The sequence below is a fragment of the Scomber japonicus genome, chromosome 20 (assembly GCF_027409825.1).
Source record: "Scomber japonicus isolate fScoJap1 chromosome 20, fScoJap1.pri, whole genome shotgun sequence".
NCBI classification, from domain to species: Eukaryota; Metazoa; Chordata; class Actinopteri; order Scombriformes; family Scombridae; genus Scomber; species Scomber japonicus.
Genome location: NC_070597.1, coordinates 27,978,092 through 27,997,471, shown reverse-complemented (window position 1 = coordinate 27,997,471; position 19,380 = coordinate 27,978,092). Strand labels below are relative to the sequence as shown.

At 39.2% G+C, this 19,380-nt stretch overlaps 1 protein-coding gene across 1 annotated transcript in view; it reads right to left on the bottom strand.

Annotated features, from left to right (window-relative positions):
• Window positions 1–4,952: 4,952 nt before the first annotated feature.
• fasn (fatty acid synthase) overlaps window positions 4,953–19,380 on the bottom strand; it is a 77,367-nt gene continuing 62,939 nt past the window's right edge. Inside the window, exons 35-42 of the mRNA XM_053341250.1 lie at window positions 14,405–14,496; window positions 13,902–14,296; window positions 12,959–13,150; window positions 12,590–12,817; window positions 12,047–12,258; window positions 11,720–11,818; window positions 10,274–10,525; window positions 4,953–6,940 (exon numbers count right to left, since the gene is read on the bottom strand). Coding sequence (XP_053197225.1) covers window positions 6,803–6,940; window positions 10,274–10,525; window positions 11,720–11,818; window positions 12,047–12,258; window positions 12,590–12,817; window positions 12,959–13,150; window positions 13,902–14,296; window positions 14,405–14,496 — 1,608 coding nt within the window. The 3' untranslated portion in view covers window positions 4,953–6,802. The remainder of the gene's footprint in view (window positions 6,941–10,273; window positions 10,526–11,719; window positions 11,819–12,046; window positions 12,259–12,589; window positions 12,818–12,958; window positions 13,151–13,901; window positions 14,297–14,404; window positions 14,497–19,380) is intronic.

Below are 19,380 nucleotides of genomic sequence, written 5' to 3'. Positions count from 1 at the left end.
TTGGTTGAACAGTGATCTTATGCTATGACTAGTAATCTGGCAATGACATGGGAGGGATTATTTTATACATCGTTCAATTTCATTATTTTATTTTTTTTATTATTCTTTGTGTATTTTTTCTACATTTCATTTGTGCATGGTGTGATTGATGTGTACCCACACCCACCTCATGTCTCTGTAATGGCTATCCAGCACTGCACATTTGTTATAAGGAGAAAATGTTAATAAAGAGATCTTGAATTAAAAAATAATGGTTTATAGTCTTTTTTAAATTTCATTATATTTGTTATATTTGTTTTTGTTTAAAATGTATGTATCTACTTTATTTTAATTTTACTATTATCATTCTATGATCTTATTCTAGCTTATTCATGTTTTTATGAATCTCTTTAGCCTAGTTTTAGTCTTAGTTTAGTTTTTATTAAACTTAATCACTTATGTTTCATCTTCATTTTGTTTTGCAAACATTGATGTATGTGGGTGAGTCAAAACCACACAAAATGCAGTTTAAGAATTGCTGTTTTGGTGTATTTTGGTCTGCATTCAGTGAAAAAATGCTATATTAGCCATTATTGAGAAGTATATGTAAACTTATTGTCAAAACTTCACAAAAAGCTATTTTAAGCGTAGAGACAGTGAAAACAGAACAGATATTAATGTTACTGGGTATTATGTTTCTCTCTTTTCAGAATTCCTGTTGTGAATTTTGACATCTGACAGGTAACATTTACCTGGAAGGAAGGAAGGGGGGCCTGGGCATCTCCTCCAAGTCCACTGCAGCAGGTGGTGGTGCCGATGGTGCTGGTATGGAGGGAGCTGGTGACTCTGCGGGCTGGTCCAAGATGAGGGCTGTAAGAGCTTCCGTGGGGTAGTGGTGGTGCTGCTCCTGGGTTGCCTCCAGCAGTTCCTCATCTGTCGGTTCCAGCAGGGCGGAGACACCAGCCCCCTCATGTGGTGCTGCTGTGGTGGTGGTGGTGGCGATGGCAGGAGGTGGATGCGGCCGGAGAGAGAAGGGCCTACTTCCCTAAAGATTCCAAGAACCCTGTGCTAACTACTCCTAATCTAGTGAGGGGTTTAAGGCCACGCCTCGATGGTATGGAGGAAACAAGACCTATGTGTTTACCCTATCTCATTCCATTAGGAAACCTCACACTTTAAAATGTGGTACATACACATACATGTGATTACAGCAATACAGCAAAATACTCATTTCATCCCTGAAAAGGAAAAAGTTAAATCACAATAACAAATTTAATCATTTCACACATTAATTTATCAATTGACGAGTCTTCAACCCATGTACTTAACGTACAGTCAAGGTCACCACCATGGAGAGGTTACAAGCACTTTCGATGCATGGTGGCCTTGAATCCTTAATCAGTTTCATCCTCATAAATCCTCTTCATCAGTTGCAGTTTTTTCATTGCATTCAAATACACATTTATGAAATCCAAATCACAACATTCTCTATAAACCAAAATTCTGGTTACTCAAACTAGAGAAATGTTTAACTGTACCACATTAAACAAAAATGATTAAAGTGATTAATATTTTGAAATTCGGAACACACAATAAAATCTGGAATTATTAAAACAATGAGACCATAAAAGGAAAATAAAACAAGGAGTACATGAACACACAGAAGCTGAGTTTCATCTGCAGACAGCAGGTAATACGCATCTGCCCCTGTCCCACTGTCTGACTCCCTGATTCATTAAACCTCAAAGCCTCGAAAATCATAATATCTCATTGTCACATTATTGTTATTGCGTCAACAGTTGTACACACCTGGTGCAGAGGAGGAGCCAGCAGTGTAATCAAAAACTTGATCAGGCTGGACCCCCATGGCCTGAAGATACCTGAAAAATCTCCAAAATGAACCCATGGTTAACATGTAATTCCTTTATGCTTAAAGCAGTTTCATGTACCATATCCATCACTCAAACTCAGATCATTCCAATTAGACTTTTCATAGTCAGCTTTGGTGAATGGAATTGGGCTAAGCATAGGAGAATGGATTGACGCTGGCATATTTTGACACAGCCAGTAATTACTGAAATTACGATCACATGCATAATCAATCATAAGACTAAGCTGAATTTACTTTTGGCTCAACAGGCTGTTGAGCTTTGCCTTTAGTCAAGTGTTGCACAATCGGTTCAGTTTTAGCATCAGCTTGATTTTTGGCTGACGTGAAAAAAAACATAGGTAGAAGTGGCTACATCTTCATACCATGCATTAGCTTTACAAGATTTAGGTTGTCCTTTTTTCCCTCTGGATAGCTAATATCCCATAGTTTAGAAATCAGGGGAGGAAACCAGTTGTTGTTTAGTGAAACACCATAACTCTAGAGGTATAAATTGAGGAAGTCGGTGTGAATTTTACCTTCATCCTATGGCTTAATTAACTCCATCTCCACCAACCTCTTATCATAGGTTATAACCATATAATCACAACCACCCTTTCTTACATATCTGCAACATGTATTAGTTACTATTCATCATTTTTAATTTAGTGACAATAACATAATCTGACATCAGCTTATGTTATGTTAGTGTTTGGTTTAATGTATATTAAAACTAATGGATCTTGGAGTTTGAAATCAGTAGAATGAAGTCAATATAACCCTTTTTATTATACTAAATGTTGTGTGTTTTGGTAGTGACAATTTTTGGGAAAGGAAAAACATTCTAAAACTTTCTGAAAATACAATATGAGAATTAACTGTGCAATTACAAGAAATGTAAACCTGTGATATTATATAATTTGCATACATCCTACTACTAAAATTGGAGAGCAGGGTGTTTGTCCGTCTGTGAGTTCACCTTTCGCCAACCCCCTCCAAGGTTCAGGGAGACAGCCATTGCATGTCTTTTTTTTTAGCATGTCATTTCACATTTCCCTCTATCATAGCCATCCTTACCAAGATAAAGAAATGATTACATAGATTTTTATTTTTAACATTAGATTGTTTTCATTAGCAACTACATCATATTTCACAATGTGGCTATGCATGTAAAGCCTAACCTAACCTTTTCATATACAGTCAGGTCCATAAATATTTGGACATTGACACAATTTTCAGTATTTCAGCTCTGTACCACACCACAATGAATTTGAAATGAAACAATCAAGTTGTACTTTAAGTGCAGACTTTGAGCTTTAATTTGAGGCTATTTACATCCAAATCAGGTGAACGGTGTAGGAATTACAGCACATTTTATATGTGCCTTCCACCTTTTGAGGGACCAAAAGTAATTGGACAATTGGCTACTCAGCTGTTCCATGGCCAGGTGTGTGTGATCCCCTCGTTATTTCATTTACAAGGAGCAGATAAAAGGCCTAGAGTTCATTTCAAGTGTGGTATATTCATTTGGAATCTGCGGAGGTCATCTCTCAATATGAAGTCCAAAGAGCTGTCACTATCAGTGAAGCGAGCCATCATTAGGCTGAAAAATCAAAACAAACCTATCAGAGAGATAGCAAAAACATTAGGTGTGGCTAAATCAACTGTTTGGTACATAATTAAGAAGAGAGAACGCACTGGTGAGCTCAGCAACACCAAAAGACCTGGAAGACCACGGAAAACAAGTGTGGTGGATGACAGACGAATCCTTTCCCTGGTCAAGAAAGATCCCTTCATAACAGTTGGCCAGATCAAGGAAACTCTCCAGGAGGTAGGTGTGTCGGTGTCCAAGTCAACAATTAAGAGAAGGCTTCACCAGAAGAAATACAGAGGTTTCATCACAAGGTGTAAACCACTAATGAGCCTCAAAAACAGGAAGGCCAGATTAGAGTTTGCCAAGAACCATCTAAAAGAGCCTGTGCAGTTCTGGAACAAGATCTTATGGACAGACGAGACAAAGATCAACTTGTACCAGAGTGATGGAAAGAGAAGAGTATGGAGAAGGGAAGGAACTGCTCAAGATCCAAAGCATACCACCTCATCAATGAAGCATGGTGGTGGTAGTGTGATGGCGTGGGCATGCATGGCTGCTAGTGGAACTGGATCTCTTATATTTATCGATGATGTGACAGCTGACAAAAGCAGCAAGATGAATTCTGAAGTGTTTCGGGCAATATTATCTGCTCATATTCAGCCAAATGCTTCAAAACTCATTGGACGGCACTTCACAGTGCAGATGGACAATGACCCGAAGCATACTGCGAAAGCAACCAAAGAGTTTTTAAAGGCAAAGAAGTGGAATGTTCTGCAATGGCCAAGTCAATCACCTGACCTGAATCCAATTGAGCATGCATTTCACTTGCTGAAGACAAAACTGAAGGGAAAATGCCCAAAGAACAAGCAGGAACTGAAGACCGCTGTAGCAGAGGCCTGGCAGAGCATCACCAGGGATGAAACCCAGCGTCTGGTGATGTCAATGGGTTCCAAACTTCAGGCTGTCATTGACTGCAAATGATTTTCAACAAAGTATTGAAAAGTGGGCAATTTGATTTATGATTATGTTAGTTTGTCCAATTACTTTTGGTCCCTTAAAAAGTGGAAGGCACATATAAAATGTGCTGTAATTCCTACACCGTTCACCTGATTTGGATGTAAATAGCCTCAAATTAAAGCTCAAAGTCTGCACTTAAAGTACAACTTGATTGTTTCATTTCAAATTCATTGTGGTGTGGTACAGAGCTGAAATACTGAAAATTGTGTCAATGTCCAAATATTTATGGACCTGACTGTATGAGCGTGTCTTTTGGCACGTAAACATGCTGCAGTATGGTTCTAGTATATAGAGTTCAAGATTTTTCCAACACCGACTTTCCAACCCTGCACCAATTCAGTATAATGGCCCATATATTTTGCCCTCTTATTAAGCTGTCTTGTACATTATACATAGGGTTTGCCCTATGTATAATGTCCCAGACATTAAATCAAGACATACATATGTTTATTGCTATTTTCATGTTGGATTTTGAGAGAAAAAACACTCATAAAATAATTTGGAGAGGCCTTTATTAGTTGAAACAATGTATACCAGAAATAATACAATATAAGACAGAAACATATACCATCATGCCTCTGCTTTTTCACTGCAATTAATTACCATAACTTGCCTCTAGTCACCTGACCCTTCATAGACCAGATAAGAGGTCTCAGAGGTCAGGCTAGCTGTTGCATTAGGGGACTGGATTGCTTTCAGGAGGGTCATGAAACCTGGTAAGGTTATGTGTGTCAGAGCCTGCCTTTCATCAAGATCTCCTGAGGGGTCTGCTGATCAGGTAAGTTAGTTGATTTAGGACACAATGCAACTTTTAGTGAGACATTTACATAACAGACCAATTCAATACAACACTTCATATATCAAAATAACCTGACAAATGCCCTCAAAACCTTGTGTTTACACAAAAGTCACTAGTCACTGAGCAGACTAAACTATAAACACACCACCATGTTGCCATCAAGAAGTTTTTCAGCTGGAAAAGTTGGCCTGGATTGATCTTTCCACCAAATCAGATATCTAAATTTCCTTCGTATGATCCTATTTCATGAACAGTTGAGTCTGGAGGCAGCCTGTAAAAAAAGGGATCTGTCTAGCAAATGCAACATCTTCATTCCAACACATTTTGTTTTATGTACTGTAGGATCAACCTGTCAATTTTCTGTGAAGACAACAAGTGGGCCTACAGAGGGTTTCAGTGTCAACACAACTTTATCTCAACATTGCATGTTCATGAATCTATGAAACATAACTTGTAGATAAAATAGAAGGTCTGCAACCAAAAGTTAACTGCATTAATTAATCAATTAAATTATTCATTTAAAAGTAATTAATTTGAAAGCATCATATATGCTGTTTGTACAAGAATATCAAAATGAACAAGGGGAGTGCTCATCTCTGTTATTAACATCAGGTCTCCAGCAGTGGAGAGCAGCCTTTCTGCTGCATCATTAGTTCAGAAAGCCACCATTGTCCTAGATGCTGAATGGGCACATGATTTCTGTAGTGAAACAGGCTGAGCACTACACTTTTTTCTTTTCATTTTCTATTCTTTACCTTTTCTCAACTTAGAGTTGGTTTAAAATGTTTGAATTGAAGCTGCAGTACATTACAACCATACGACTGATGTGCACATTCACTGAGTTGCAATGTATGTCAGTGTGCTTGTTCAGTATTACAGCTACCAGAAATAAATCAATTACAATATGACGATATTACATTCTGAAAACACATTTTTTTAATCACACACTGCAGCTGCATTTCCACACCTTAAAAATACGAATATTAATTTTCTGAAACTTTCCTTAATTTGAGTGAGTTTTGGTTTGGAATAGAAAGAATAACAATACAAACAGTATTTTCAACAGAAAGGACATACACATGTGGAAGCATTAAATGTAGAGACATGAAGACATGAGACCTCCTTCATACATTTAAACAAACATTTGTGTACAATGAATTGGCCTTGAGCAGCCAGGCAGGGCTCAGTAGCATAATGAGACATGACAGTGGCATAATGGAAAACAATCATACTATACCAACAGCACATTTTATTTAGCCAATAGGAAAATACCAACTAAGAGCTCTGATAGTTTGGGGAAAGTGGTCATTTGCTTCAATTGTCCAATGAGATTTGAACAGGTATGATGAGAAGGAAAAGCATATGGAATATTAAAGCAAAATGGCACAAAATGTAAACATGCAGTGTTGAAAGACTTACTATATGATTCTCACTCTATAAAACAAAGCTAAACCTACATATCCATAACTAACTTAAGAAAGAGACCCATTCTAGGAATAATGTGGATTTAGTATGAAGGTGGAAGTTGTGGTTGGAATGGGAATGTCTAGCCTTCCCTTGCCGTGACTCTTGGCTCAGCCAGTGAGCTGTGGATGATGCTGCTGATGGACTCCACCCCCTCTCCTTCCAAGAAAGTGTGGTGGTCGCCCTCAATGATGTGGACTGACACCTTGCCATCACATACCTGAAGAAAGACACAGCAGTCAGACCAGGCTTAATTATTTAAATATGTATGTGTGTTGGTTGGGTCAAGCCAACGGCTCAAGTTGGTTCAATCAAGTTTTCATTCCAAGAAAGAGCAACATAGATGCAGTAATGATGAGAAAACAAACCTTGGACTGGATAAAAGCAGGAAATACCCAGAAAACTTGGAAGTCAAATTACCTCAACTCTGTAGGTAAAAGTTCAAATTCTGTGCAGATCAGGAGGCGTAATGACATGTGATACATTAATATGTAGGTTTATTCTTACTATCTGTAAATGGTTTGGTTATTAATTATATAGTGATAGAAGAGGGTGTGTCCAGCATGTGGAAATGCATCTATGTGCACAATAATGCCACACTGGAGTCCAATGCTATGCTTGATTCCAAACAATTTTACTGAATAAACTTAAAATTTCTGTTACAGATTATCTGTGAAAGTCTAAGGCCCTATTTTGGTGGAGGTGCCATGACACTAGCAAAGATGTATGTGATGCCCTCAAGAAGGTCTTCCAAAAGGAAATTCCACGAGATCCCAGAGTGGCATTACTGGGATTGCCTGAAGGCAAAGGCCCTATTGTTATTGTATTGTTTTTATTATTATTCTACCGCCTCTTTGAGCCTCAATTTGACCCCCTAAACCTGCTCCAAAACTCACCAAATTTGGCAGGCACATCAGGTCTGGCGAAAAATTCGATAAAATGGAAAAACAAACATCATACTCTCTAGCACCACCTAGAAACACTAAAACGGCCACTACGCCTGATAGGAATGTTGTAGAAAGATTAAACCAAAACTCATTTTTTTGTCTTATCAAGACCTACAAATCACACCCGACCTAAATCCAACAGGAAGTGCACAATTTGTCGTTACATGTGGGATTTTCAACCTCCTACAAACATTATCTTGTCTGAGGTTGTTCATCGTGGCGGCTTCAAACTTACAGAAGCCCTCCTACTGCTTGCCAAAGGCTTGTCCTCCAGAATGTTAACCAGCCTGCATGCAGTAGCCACTAATTTAAGGATAAGGATAAGGATATATATACACACACACACACATACATATATACATACATACACACATATACACATACATACATACATACATACATACACACACATACATACATACAGTGGGCGATTTGGTTTTTTTTTTAACAAGGGGTCCACCACCACCAATCGCGGTCAGTCACTCATTAAAAACGCTTTGCCTAGATCTTTCTGGCCATGGTGTTTTTGAACTGCCTCCTCTCTCTCCTCCATCTCGTTGCCCTGCTGCTGCTATCTGACTTTGTTCATTCTCTACAAAAGTAATGACGTGAAATTCCGACAAATAGCTTGTTTTCTACACTTGTCTGATCTAAGGATCGACCAATAATCGGCATGGCCGATAATATCGGCCGATATTCGGCATTTTTATGATAATCGGCATCGGCCATTTTTTCCACCGATAACCGATAAAATAAGTTCATTTTAAAACGCGCTCCTTTGGCTCTTATGCAGCCGTCTCTCTCTGCCTGAAGTCACCACTCTTGGCTGTGTAACAATGTCCCGCCTACAGCGCCCACTGATTGGCTGCACGGCACAAGTGACAGCCAATCAACACTACAGCTTCTAGATTTAGCGCCACAGAGAAGAGAGGAGAAGACTGCTCCTAGAAGTAGCAGCGTGGTGTTTGAAGGCAAGGCAACAGAAAATGTCGAAGTTGCAATAAAAATACTCTTTGGTGAAGTTTTAAAGACACAACAACCTTATTATGTTTACCTTATGTTTACCTTATCAGTTTGAATGAAAACATTTGGACCTACCTGCCTGCCTATATTCACATCAAGTGCGACACGATTTTGCAAATAGCTTAAATGATTCCGCTTCTAAAAATAAATAGCACCACGGCAAAAAAAAAAAAAGATCAAGTGAACATGACATGGAGCTTCTTTATTTAATAAAAAGAAGACATAGCACCATATGGGTACAGCAAGTTGCCTACAGATTAAGAGAGCTGAACCTGTTGAACTTTAAAAGATCTCTGCACTTTTTGTTTTTGTATAATAAAACAATTGCTTGAACCATTTCAACCAAGATCAGAGTTTGTGTTATTCTACAAAAGTTTAACGTCTTTTTATCACAGATTTTCAGTGTACAAAAACAAACAAAGAGTATGATGTATTCAGTCTAATCCCAAGTGTGTTATTCTAAGTTTTGACACCAAAATTTAAATTTTTACTGCAAATTAATATTGGTTCTAAATATCGGTTATCGGTTTCCTTGATTACTAATAATCGGTATCGGCCCTTAAAAAACCATATCGGTCGATCCCTAGTCTGAACAATACCAGTGGATTTTGTGCCCACATGCTTAGTTGAACTCAACTCAATGATTAACTTAAAAATGTGTGTACTCTCTGACTGATCCTACTATGTAACTGCTTGCTCTCTCTCCTCCTCCTTCACCTCTTCCTCCTGGCCCTACTCTCTGACTTCGTCCATTCTATACGAAAGTAATGGTATGAACTTCAAGCTTTGTTTCCCACAGGGCTACAGTGTAAATAGTACTGCTAGTGGACTGTATAAAATTATTTGTTTACTCAAGTTTTCCTCTAGATATGTTTAAGATGTAGGCCTATATTAAATCACTCTACTTTGAATCTATGTTTGATATGATTTTTCCACAAAAAATAAATAAATCCACAGTGTCAAACTCTGAGCTTCACTGTACGGAATGTAATGTTATGTGCAAACATTTAAGTGAATGAACAAGAAGAAAGACATATTTTTAGTTGTGGAGACTTTACAGATATTTACTTCATGTAAAACAGTCACCTAAGAAAAGGTATCTGTGTAACACAGGAGTCAAGTCCAATTCACAAAAGTAGACAACATATTTCTGGCGATTTTCAAGGCGCAGTTCACATCTACTGCAGCAAATATTTTTTCTGGAAGTGAGCACTATATAACTGTGACTTTAAAATCTCCAGTAATATGCTGTATATTTGTGAATTTGTGACGAAACTGCTGATGGAAGCGCAACACAGCTGGAGTGAAAACCGCTTCAGTGAGGTCTGAAGAAGTAACGCCACATTTTTGGCAGTAACGGTAACAGCGTTGTAACGCGGGAAACAGTAATTAATTTGATTAACATTTAATAAATTTGCATGACGCAAGCATATGTGCCCACTGCCATGTTGGCAAGAGTATTAAAAACTTTAAAAATATGCCTGAAGGAGATTTTTTTGTCCAACCACCATTTCCATAGTTTTATGCTTCACTTTTGGAAAAACCTTGAAACTTATGCAAATGTGTGCAAGTATATATTTTACCTCACTGAGCTTGTAGTCAGCTCCCAGATTTTGTCCGTATTCGCTGCTGGTTTTGGCACGCAGAAGTGTTACATTGCCATGGTATTTTGTTGCAGGGACATAGCCATCAGCGGCCTTCAGCTTGTAGTAAAAGGTGGTGGCTGCAAAGTGCAGCGATTCTCGGCTGATGTTCTTGTGGCTGGAGGTAATAAGGTCCACTGCCACATTGACACGGGCCTCCAGATCCGACAGCGGGAGAAGAGTCTCCAGAAGCTAGAGAGGTCACAGAGGAGCAATCAGAAAAGAGATTTGGATGGGGACCACTGAAGGAATTTACTTGATAAAGCAATACATAGCTGTCAAAGTCAAATATCATTATCTTTGTTTTGCCATCATAGTGATGTGCTATTGTACACTTAAACACAACGCTGCTGTTACAACTTATCTTCCTTGAAGAAGAGGAACAAGATACAGCACATACAGTATTGAATATCACACCCCTATATGGCTTGACTGAAGACCCCTGTAATCACACTTTGAAGGGTAACTATACATGAATTGTACACATAATCACATATGCTTATGTTGGCATATGACATTAATGCAAGAAACTTTTCCAACAATACTCATTATATAAAAACTACTCTTTCTGCTCAAAATTAGCTTGTATCTGCTTGGATTAAAAAAGACAGTTCAGCAAAATGCTTAGGCTTCACCTTAATCGTGACACAATGGGTAAGGTCAACTTCATATATCACACCATGCCACACCACATATAAATAGTAGAACACTCGCTAAGATGACCTCAGTGTGTGCCTATCACACATACCTGCCCCAGTCATCTGTTGCATTTTTAAAATATTCTGGGAGGGAGCTATCAGAATTTTGAGTATGTTGGTGCCCTTTAAAGGGCTCCATTCTCTAATAGATAGTGTATAAACTTGAGAGAACAATATGTCCATGTTTCAGTGGATGGGAACTAAGGAATTTGAAATTCAACAGATAGAACTCAATGCATCCTCACTGTGGCTGTCTAAATTCAAAACTGTGTAAAACACTGAAAACTGCAGATATCAATCGAGGGGTACTGAAATGCTGAACCATTCAGAGTCGTGTCCAACAAAAAGTAACCAAATTAGGACCCGAGATCATGCAGCTCAGCAAAGAAAAGCAGGGACAGGGGCCATACTAAAGCCTAAGATTGTGTATGTGCAGAGCACAGATCTTTTGGCATGTCGATTCTAAATGGGGAGACAAGCAGCAGTAGATAAATACATTGATAAATGTTCATTATGAATTAACCAGCACTCAGGTCTGTGATTTATTTAAAACATTGTCAAGAGGCACAGTACATCCAAAGTTTTGGTCATCCCTCGTCTACACTATATATACACACGTCTGTCACGACAGTCATCTCAAAGTTTAATAACCCCTCCTAACCGAGCCCAGCTGTGACTGTGGATTTACCTTATTGTATTCGATGCCAGTGAACTGCTGGATGAAGGCACATAGGGCTTCAGTTTCAGCCTCAGATTCTTTGCCTGGTGTAAGCTTGGCCCTGTAGCTCTGGAAACCAAACACTAAGTTAATTTGACATCCAACCCACATTTGCTTTAAACCTTTATATTTCATTTCTTTAAATTGTATTGAAACATTAACTCACATTCATACTCATATTATAGTGTTAGTGACACTATAGATAGTGGATTCACTGGTGTGGCATGTAATGTACACAGTTGGTGGAATCACTAACTATAGTGTGCATGTATGAGTGTATTAGCTCTTTTCTCTAACCTGTGTATATGCTGCCACATAGGAGTGTGATCCATCAAACAGAAACAGGTACTCCACAGGTTGGTTCTGGGTCTGCAGCTGAGAGCACATTTCAAATGCCACACAAGCACCAAAGGAGTAGCCAGCAATTCGATACAGACCATCTGGCTGAACGTGTCTGATACAATCCACATAGTAGGCGGCCAGGGACTGGATGCTATCCAGAGGAGCAGCTGAGGGAGAGGGGATAAACTAATATGAGCCTGATTGTAGGGATCCATCATAAATGTAAAAATCATGGAACTGTAGGTCTGATTAACAAACAAAGCAACAATTCTGATAATTAAAGACTTGGCTGCTTTTTTTGCAAAGCAAGTGCATGACTTGGTGGTCAGAACACACTACTACAATACTTAGGACTTCACATCAGTAATCCAGGGAAGAAGCTGCTCTGAAGGCAAAGGGTAGCTTTGTTTGTTATCAATTGATGAAATACTGACTGTACTTTTGGCTTTACTTTTGGCTGTGTGTGTGCTGGCATGTACATTTGTGAACCCAGAATACCTTTAGTGCACTGCAAGCCATAGCAAGGCACATTAAGCTTGGAGGCAAGTGTCTTAAAGGCAGCGATGGAGCCCTCAATGGGATGAACCAGGAACAGTGGCCTCTCTTGGCTCTGCACCTTGTTGAGTGGTGTCACTGTCGGGCCATTGGGGTTGACTAGCAGCTGGGTCAGATTAGACTCCAACAATGCGCGGACGACATCCCTCTTAACTGTGGCATGATGAGATTCTGAGTAGTTGAAGGTAGCAATGACAAAAAAATATTTATGTTTTGACTGCATATGAAGGTTTTAAAGAGCTACAAGGATTTAAGTTCACTGTAAATCAAATTTCTCAATAGCTATTACATTTTAACAAGTCCTAATAATACCATTTGATCCCCCTGGATTGCCATTGGCAAGGTCTCGCAGCTTGTTGATGGTAAGCTGCCGGATCTCCCTCATGGCCATAATGATGTCATAGTCACGCTCCAAAGTCTGGCGAACCTCCACACCCATCAAGGAATCGAGGCCCAGATCGGCCAGTGAGGCATTGGCATTGAGGCTGTTCACATCCCGCACACCTGAGGATTAAGGGTACAGTGAAAGTTCTGTTAGAACAGCCGGACCAAATTTAGGTCCAAACTGTCTTTGGTATGACGTGTGTCGATGTAAAATGAATTCATGATCTAACTATAATCAGGCAGTGTTCAGAAAAGTTTGCCATTTATTTATGAAAAAATTCCACTTTTGCTTTTTACAATGAAGGTCATAATAAGCAGCTAAAGCTGCTTTGTTTGAGACTGTGATTTTAAAATAGAGTATTAAAAGAATTTATATATTTTGATTGTAATGTTCTTCACTGTCTTTTAGTCAGGTCAGCTGCAGTACAAGCATCAAACTGCATAGTTCTTCTTAAGACTGTGTCATGCGGTTTGTTTTTGATACAATTAATTGGTTTATCATGGAGCCCAGAAATATAATATATATTGTATATATTATTTGTACTACAAGTAATGCAATGGTACAAAGATATTTAACCCGATACCTTCCAGGCTAAAAAGTAAACCACTCATCCACCATCTACAGATTTTTTTGGGAGCAGGCCAAGTTTTACACACATGATATTATACTGGTGCCGTTTGCTAACTGTACTTGCAGCACTTGCAGTGCAAAATAATGTTGTGCAACTTGCCATCACTTTTCCATGAAACATACAACTCCCCCTATGCTTTACATTTTCCATTTCAGACATGTCAACATTCACAATAGATAACAGATGACATTCATAGCTTCTTTATAGGTAGGAGTGGTTTCGCATAGCTCAGCTCTTACCCAGAATATGAGCTACAGCATCCACCAAGTCTCTCTTGCTTCCTGCCTCACTCTTCATCAGCATCCTCTCTGCCAGCACAAAACTGGACATCACTGGCTGCTTTTGGCACAGGAAGAAGTCGAGCACCTCCAGGCAAGAAGCGATGCGCTGTGGTAGGGTGCCACCAATCACTGTGTCATTGCCACCCATGGTCTCCAACACCACACCCACATCACCAATGGCGCCCCACTGGACTGCCAGTCCAGGTAGACCATCATGGCGGCGCTTCTCGCACACACGCTCCATGGCTGAGTTGGCAAAACCATAGTTACTTTGGCCGGCATTGCCACGGCCACAGCTGACTGAGGAGAAAGCTACAAAGTAGCTGAGGTCCGGACACAATTTTCTTGTTATTCTGGAAAAGTAATAAAGTGAATGCATCAAGATCCAGAGAGAAGCAAATAGCATACCTTAATTAATGTTCCCTAATCTAAACAGAAGGATGACTTCTGATGTGTCTTACTTGTCCAGGTTTATGGTGCCATCATATTTAGGTTTGTTAACATCAAGGAAGAGCTGAGGAGTCAGATTCTCCAACATGCCATCTTTCAACACCTGAAAAAGATTAACATGGAATTGCTGTGACTGTAACCAGTAGCACCAGAGAGGTCAGTGTGTGAGTAGGGATACAACAGCAGTGCAACCTTGAAAACAATCACAGTAAACAATGTGGTCAAATTAGTGGTACACAAACAAACAAACAAAAACATAACATGATAAATTATTTTGTTTTAATATTAATTTAATATTATTAATATATATTTTTTTAAATCAAGAATGTGAACAGCAAACTGCAGGCAGAAAATATTATAGCATTAAAATGGCAAACAGCTATAAATGGGCATGGGTTAGAGGGAATGGCAGCCGTGATATAGCTGCTTGAGGTTGGTTGACATTGCTCTGAATTTTAAGGTTTATCCAGTCTAAGATTTCAGTTTTATTGTGATTGCTGCCATAAAAAAATGCTTGCTACATCTGAACAACATTATTTTTAGATTCAGATTTTAATCTGACATGTTTCAGACCTGCCTTAGTTACATTAATAGCTGTATTTTGACATTTTTATATTATAGTAAAAGAGACTGAGCTGTGTGTGTGCGCACATTGAAGACACACAATTTGAGGCTTTTTTGCTCCCTGCACTTTTCATTCAAGAACCAATCTGTGTTCTGAAATTTGGAGAAAAACCTGGAAAACGTTTTACTTACAAAAAAAAGCCAGATGCAAAACAAGGTCAATTCTGAGTCTGAAGTCCTATTTGTCTCTCACTCATTCAGTATTGAACATGTTTTGTGACCAGCGACACACTGTCAGCTCTGTACATGTTATGTCACACAGTCTTAGTAGAGAGCCATTATGTGCTCTACCTGTCATATACTCAAGCTGTTATATACTAAACTTTCTTTTAACTTAAGAGTCTTTGGGACTGCCACAGTGCATACCGACTGTATCTTCCTATTTTTTATTCTAAATTTGGACATTATGACGGGATTATCGCAGTAATTGTGCCATGTTGTGAACCCCTGCAAATTTCAGGGACTGCATTAATTCTTGCAAGCACCAGATTGCAATTTCAGGGAGGGACTGTTTATCAGGCACTGTTTGAATTGGCAAAATATTATTTCCTGTGTGTAGTGCATGGCACAGATGAAATACAGTATGTGCCATTTAGGCTTCACTTATATACTGTATGTACTATATATTATATTACATAATTTGACATTACATGTAGGAGGAACTATCACTTCCTGTATTCACTGTGTGGAACTAGAGAATACCCACTCATTATATGTCATGTTGTTGTTTAACATAAACCTCACCATGTAAATATCACGTAAATCGATAATGTTAATGTGAGCTATGACTATAACTCAATATTGATATGTAGATGTGTTCAGGCCTGGACTCAATCTAGCATGTGAAATTTTGGGCAGATTTGACAAAGTCCAGTTGAGATACAAAAACTTCCTGTTTCATCGTGAAACATACAAATTTACTGGCACACTATGTAAAGGGCATTTCATGAAAACAAATTATGCATTACAAATGTCTTTAGATGTCACCGATCAAATTTGAAATTGCTATGGTTCATTCTCTACAAGGAGTTAAAGTATTAGTTTAGTCTAGATGGCTGATTTTCTGTTGGGCCTATAGCTCCAGGAGGCTTTTTTTAAGTCTGGAGATGTTCTGATCTGCCTTCCAAATTGTGTTAATCTATGTGAAAAATACCACAAGGTCTCCAGTGAAATTTTTACAGGATGCTATCGAGTCCCCTTGCCACACCCTAAGCCCTATATCAGAGAACAAAATACTGTACACCCCTTCTGATGCAAGATGGTGCAAAAAAAGGCACAGTAAATTCAAATGACTCCATGGGCCCCATTCTTGCGGTCGGCGCACAGCGGATGGACGGGCGTGGTGCATGTGTCTTTGTTAGTTTCCCAAGGCGCAGTTGTTATTTTCTCGCCCTGCACCCACGTTGTCTAAATAGCAAATGCACTTGCGTCTCTACCAGAGGTCATGGGTCTTCTAGCAGGACATGACCCAAAACACACACCAAAATGCACTCAGAAATGGTTAAAGACAAAGTGTTGGAGAGTTCTGAAATGGCCAACATTGAGTCCAGGTCTGAACCCAAGAGAACACCTGTGCAAAGATCTCAGAACAGCAGCTAGGAAAAGACATGCTTCAAATCTGAAAGACCTGGAGCAGTTTGCAAAAAAGGAGTGGTCCAAAATTCCAGTAGAGAGGTGTAAGAAACTCATTCATGGTTACAGGTAGAGCTTGATTTCAGCTATTTTCCACAGGGTGTACTACCAAATATTAAACTGAGGGTGCTAATATTTTTTGCCAGTGCATTTTTATTTTTTGTTCTGTGTGGAATTGTATCAGGTTTGACTTTTTCCTGAATGAGAAAGTTCAGATAGGCGGGGGTTTGTTGTAGGCGAGATACTCACTAGGATTTCCAATTGGATGTAGGCAGCAACTGGGAGCCAGTGAAGGGATATCAACTGTGCTCTTTTGGGATTGTGAGATTATTAACTGAATAAAGAAGTAGTCAGACTGATGTAGGGGGGCTTGAGAATCCAGTTTGCTTTGGAGCAGCTGTACCAGAAACGGTCCCCACAAGGTAACAAAAATGCACACACAGACTCACCTAAAGCAGAAATTTTGTTTTTTTATTTCTGTTATTTTGTTCTTCTTGTTTTGTTTGGGTTGATTCTATTGCTTCTCCTGCTTGCACTATCCAATGTCATATGTGTTTCCATGTTAATTACTTATTTTACAATCAAAAAAAGCAAAAAACGAATAAATAAAAAGTAGGTGACCAGAGACCTGTACTACAAAACTGGATTAACATACCCGGGATATATTTCCGTTACCTGGATGACTTACCCAGACATTCGCAATCCTGATTAACGGTACTATGAAGCTGGTAATTGAGCCCAGGGTTTTCCAAACTTGATCACTGCGCGCTCACATAAAGGGGTGGTGTTTGCAGTGTCTGACCAATCGCAAACATGGAGAAACCCTGCACAGCAGCCTACTTTACCATGGAGTAGCAGACAATTATTCTTCAAAAATATGAAGAATTCAAACACATCATCCAGGCCAAAAGCAACACTGTTGCCGCAGCAAACACCAGGAAGGAATGCTGGCAGAAAATTGCCGACATTAAGTAAGTTTAATATTCAACATTCATTTGACATTCAAAATACAAACCTATTATGCGCTTCAACTATTTGAGTGAATGATGTCAAACCAACTGTACCACAATGATTATTTTTTAAATATGAATAAAATTCTGCTTTTCTGCACTTTTGCTGCGATTACTCTCACGATATTCTTATTGAGACTTTGTGTCAGGTTTCCTGACACAAGTTCTGAAACTGGAGTGTTGGTAATGTAATTTATTTATTGTATAGTGGTGGAAAAAAGTTTTTGGACACCCTTAAAAGTTAACACAATCTCAAATATTATCATGAAATGTTTGTGGAAAAATCTTTTTTGTCTTTCAAAAGGTGTGGCTGCATTAGACAGACACAAACAAATACAAATTATATTTTTTTTGTTTATTGTATTGAAAAACTAACAAAACTAAATTCTTGACAGTTTCAATATGTCAGTTCTCAACATTGTCGGTATCAAAATCAACAAATAACAGATAATGTGTTCAAAACTGAACCAAAAATTAAGAAAAACCCATCACATCATCATATTAATATTTAGTAGCCCTGCCATTAGCACGCAGTAGAGCTCTAATCCTGGCTGGCATGTTCCCCACGAGCTTTCACACTGTTGAGGGGTAATCTTGTCCAATTCTTCTTGAATTACTGCTTTTAATTCTCCTAGATTCTTTGGCTTACGCTTTGAAACAGACCTTTTGATAATCCACCACAGATTTTCAATGGGGTTCATGTCCGGGGATTGAGCTGGCCACTGTAAGACCTGGATACTGTGCTCCTGCAGCCAAGTTCTACTGGACCTGGATGTGTGGCAAGGGGCATTATCTTGTTGAAACATCCAGTTTTGACCTCGACGGAACAGTGCAGAGTTCAATGTGCCATCACAGACAGTGAGATGACCAACACCAGCAGTACTCATGCATCCCCAAACCATGATACTGTCTCCACCATGCTTGACAGTAGGTACTGTACATGCTGGAGATAATGCTTCGCCTGGCCTTCTGTGTACCCTCACATTAGCAGGGGGAAGATAAAGCTGGAAACTGGAGTCATCTGATCACAGAATCTTTTTCCAATTCCTGGCTGTCCAGTTCTTGTGTGCTTGGGCCCAACGATGCCAGGCTAACCTCTGTCTCTGGCTTCTTGACAGCCTTGTAGGACCTTAAGCCATGGTCTAAAAGTCGGCCACATACAGTGCGGGTGGAACACTGGACAACAGTTTGGTTTGACCACTGCTGCTGAAGCTCCTGTCATTCAGTGGTCATTCAGTGGTTTTCCCTACACATGCGGATCAGGATGCGGTCATTTCTTGCTGAAGAAACCCTTAGACGCCCAGATCTTGGTTTGTCTTCCAAGCTGTTGGTTCGTCTATATTTCTGCAGAGTATATCCAACTGCTGAAGGACTGCATCTGCACTTCCTGGCTAACTGGCGGCAGCTGTATCCTTCCTGCCTGAGAATTTGTGTTAGGTTCCTTGTTTTAGGCTTTATATAGACACGGAGCACGGCAACAAAAATCTTTTAATAAAAAGCATGACCTTCATTGGTGGATCACTGGTACGAAAATGACCCAATATTCAAAATGTATTTTTATGGAACCAATCAATTTTAAGTTTTTAATGGATTTTTAAAGATTTGTTTAGTATTTTGGCTGTGACTGTACTAAAATAAATTGCACTTGAAGACCTAAAAGTGATTCTTAATGCAATATTTCACAAATGCATGGGATGTCCGAAAACTTTTTTCCACCACTG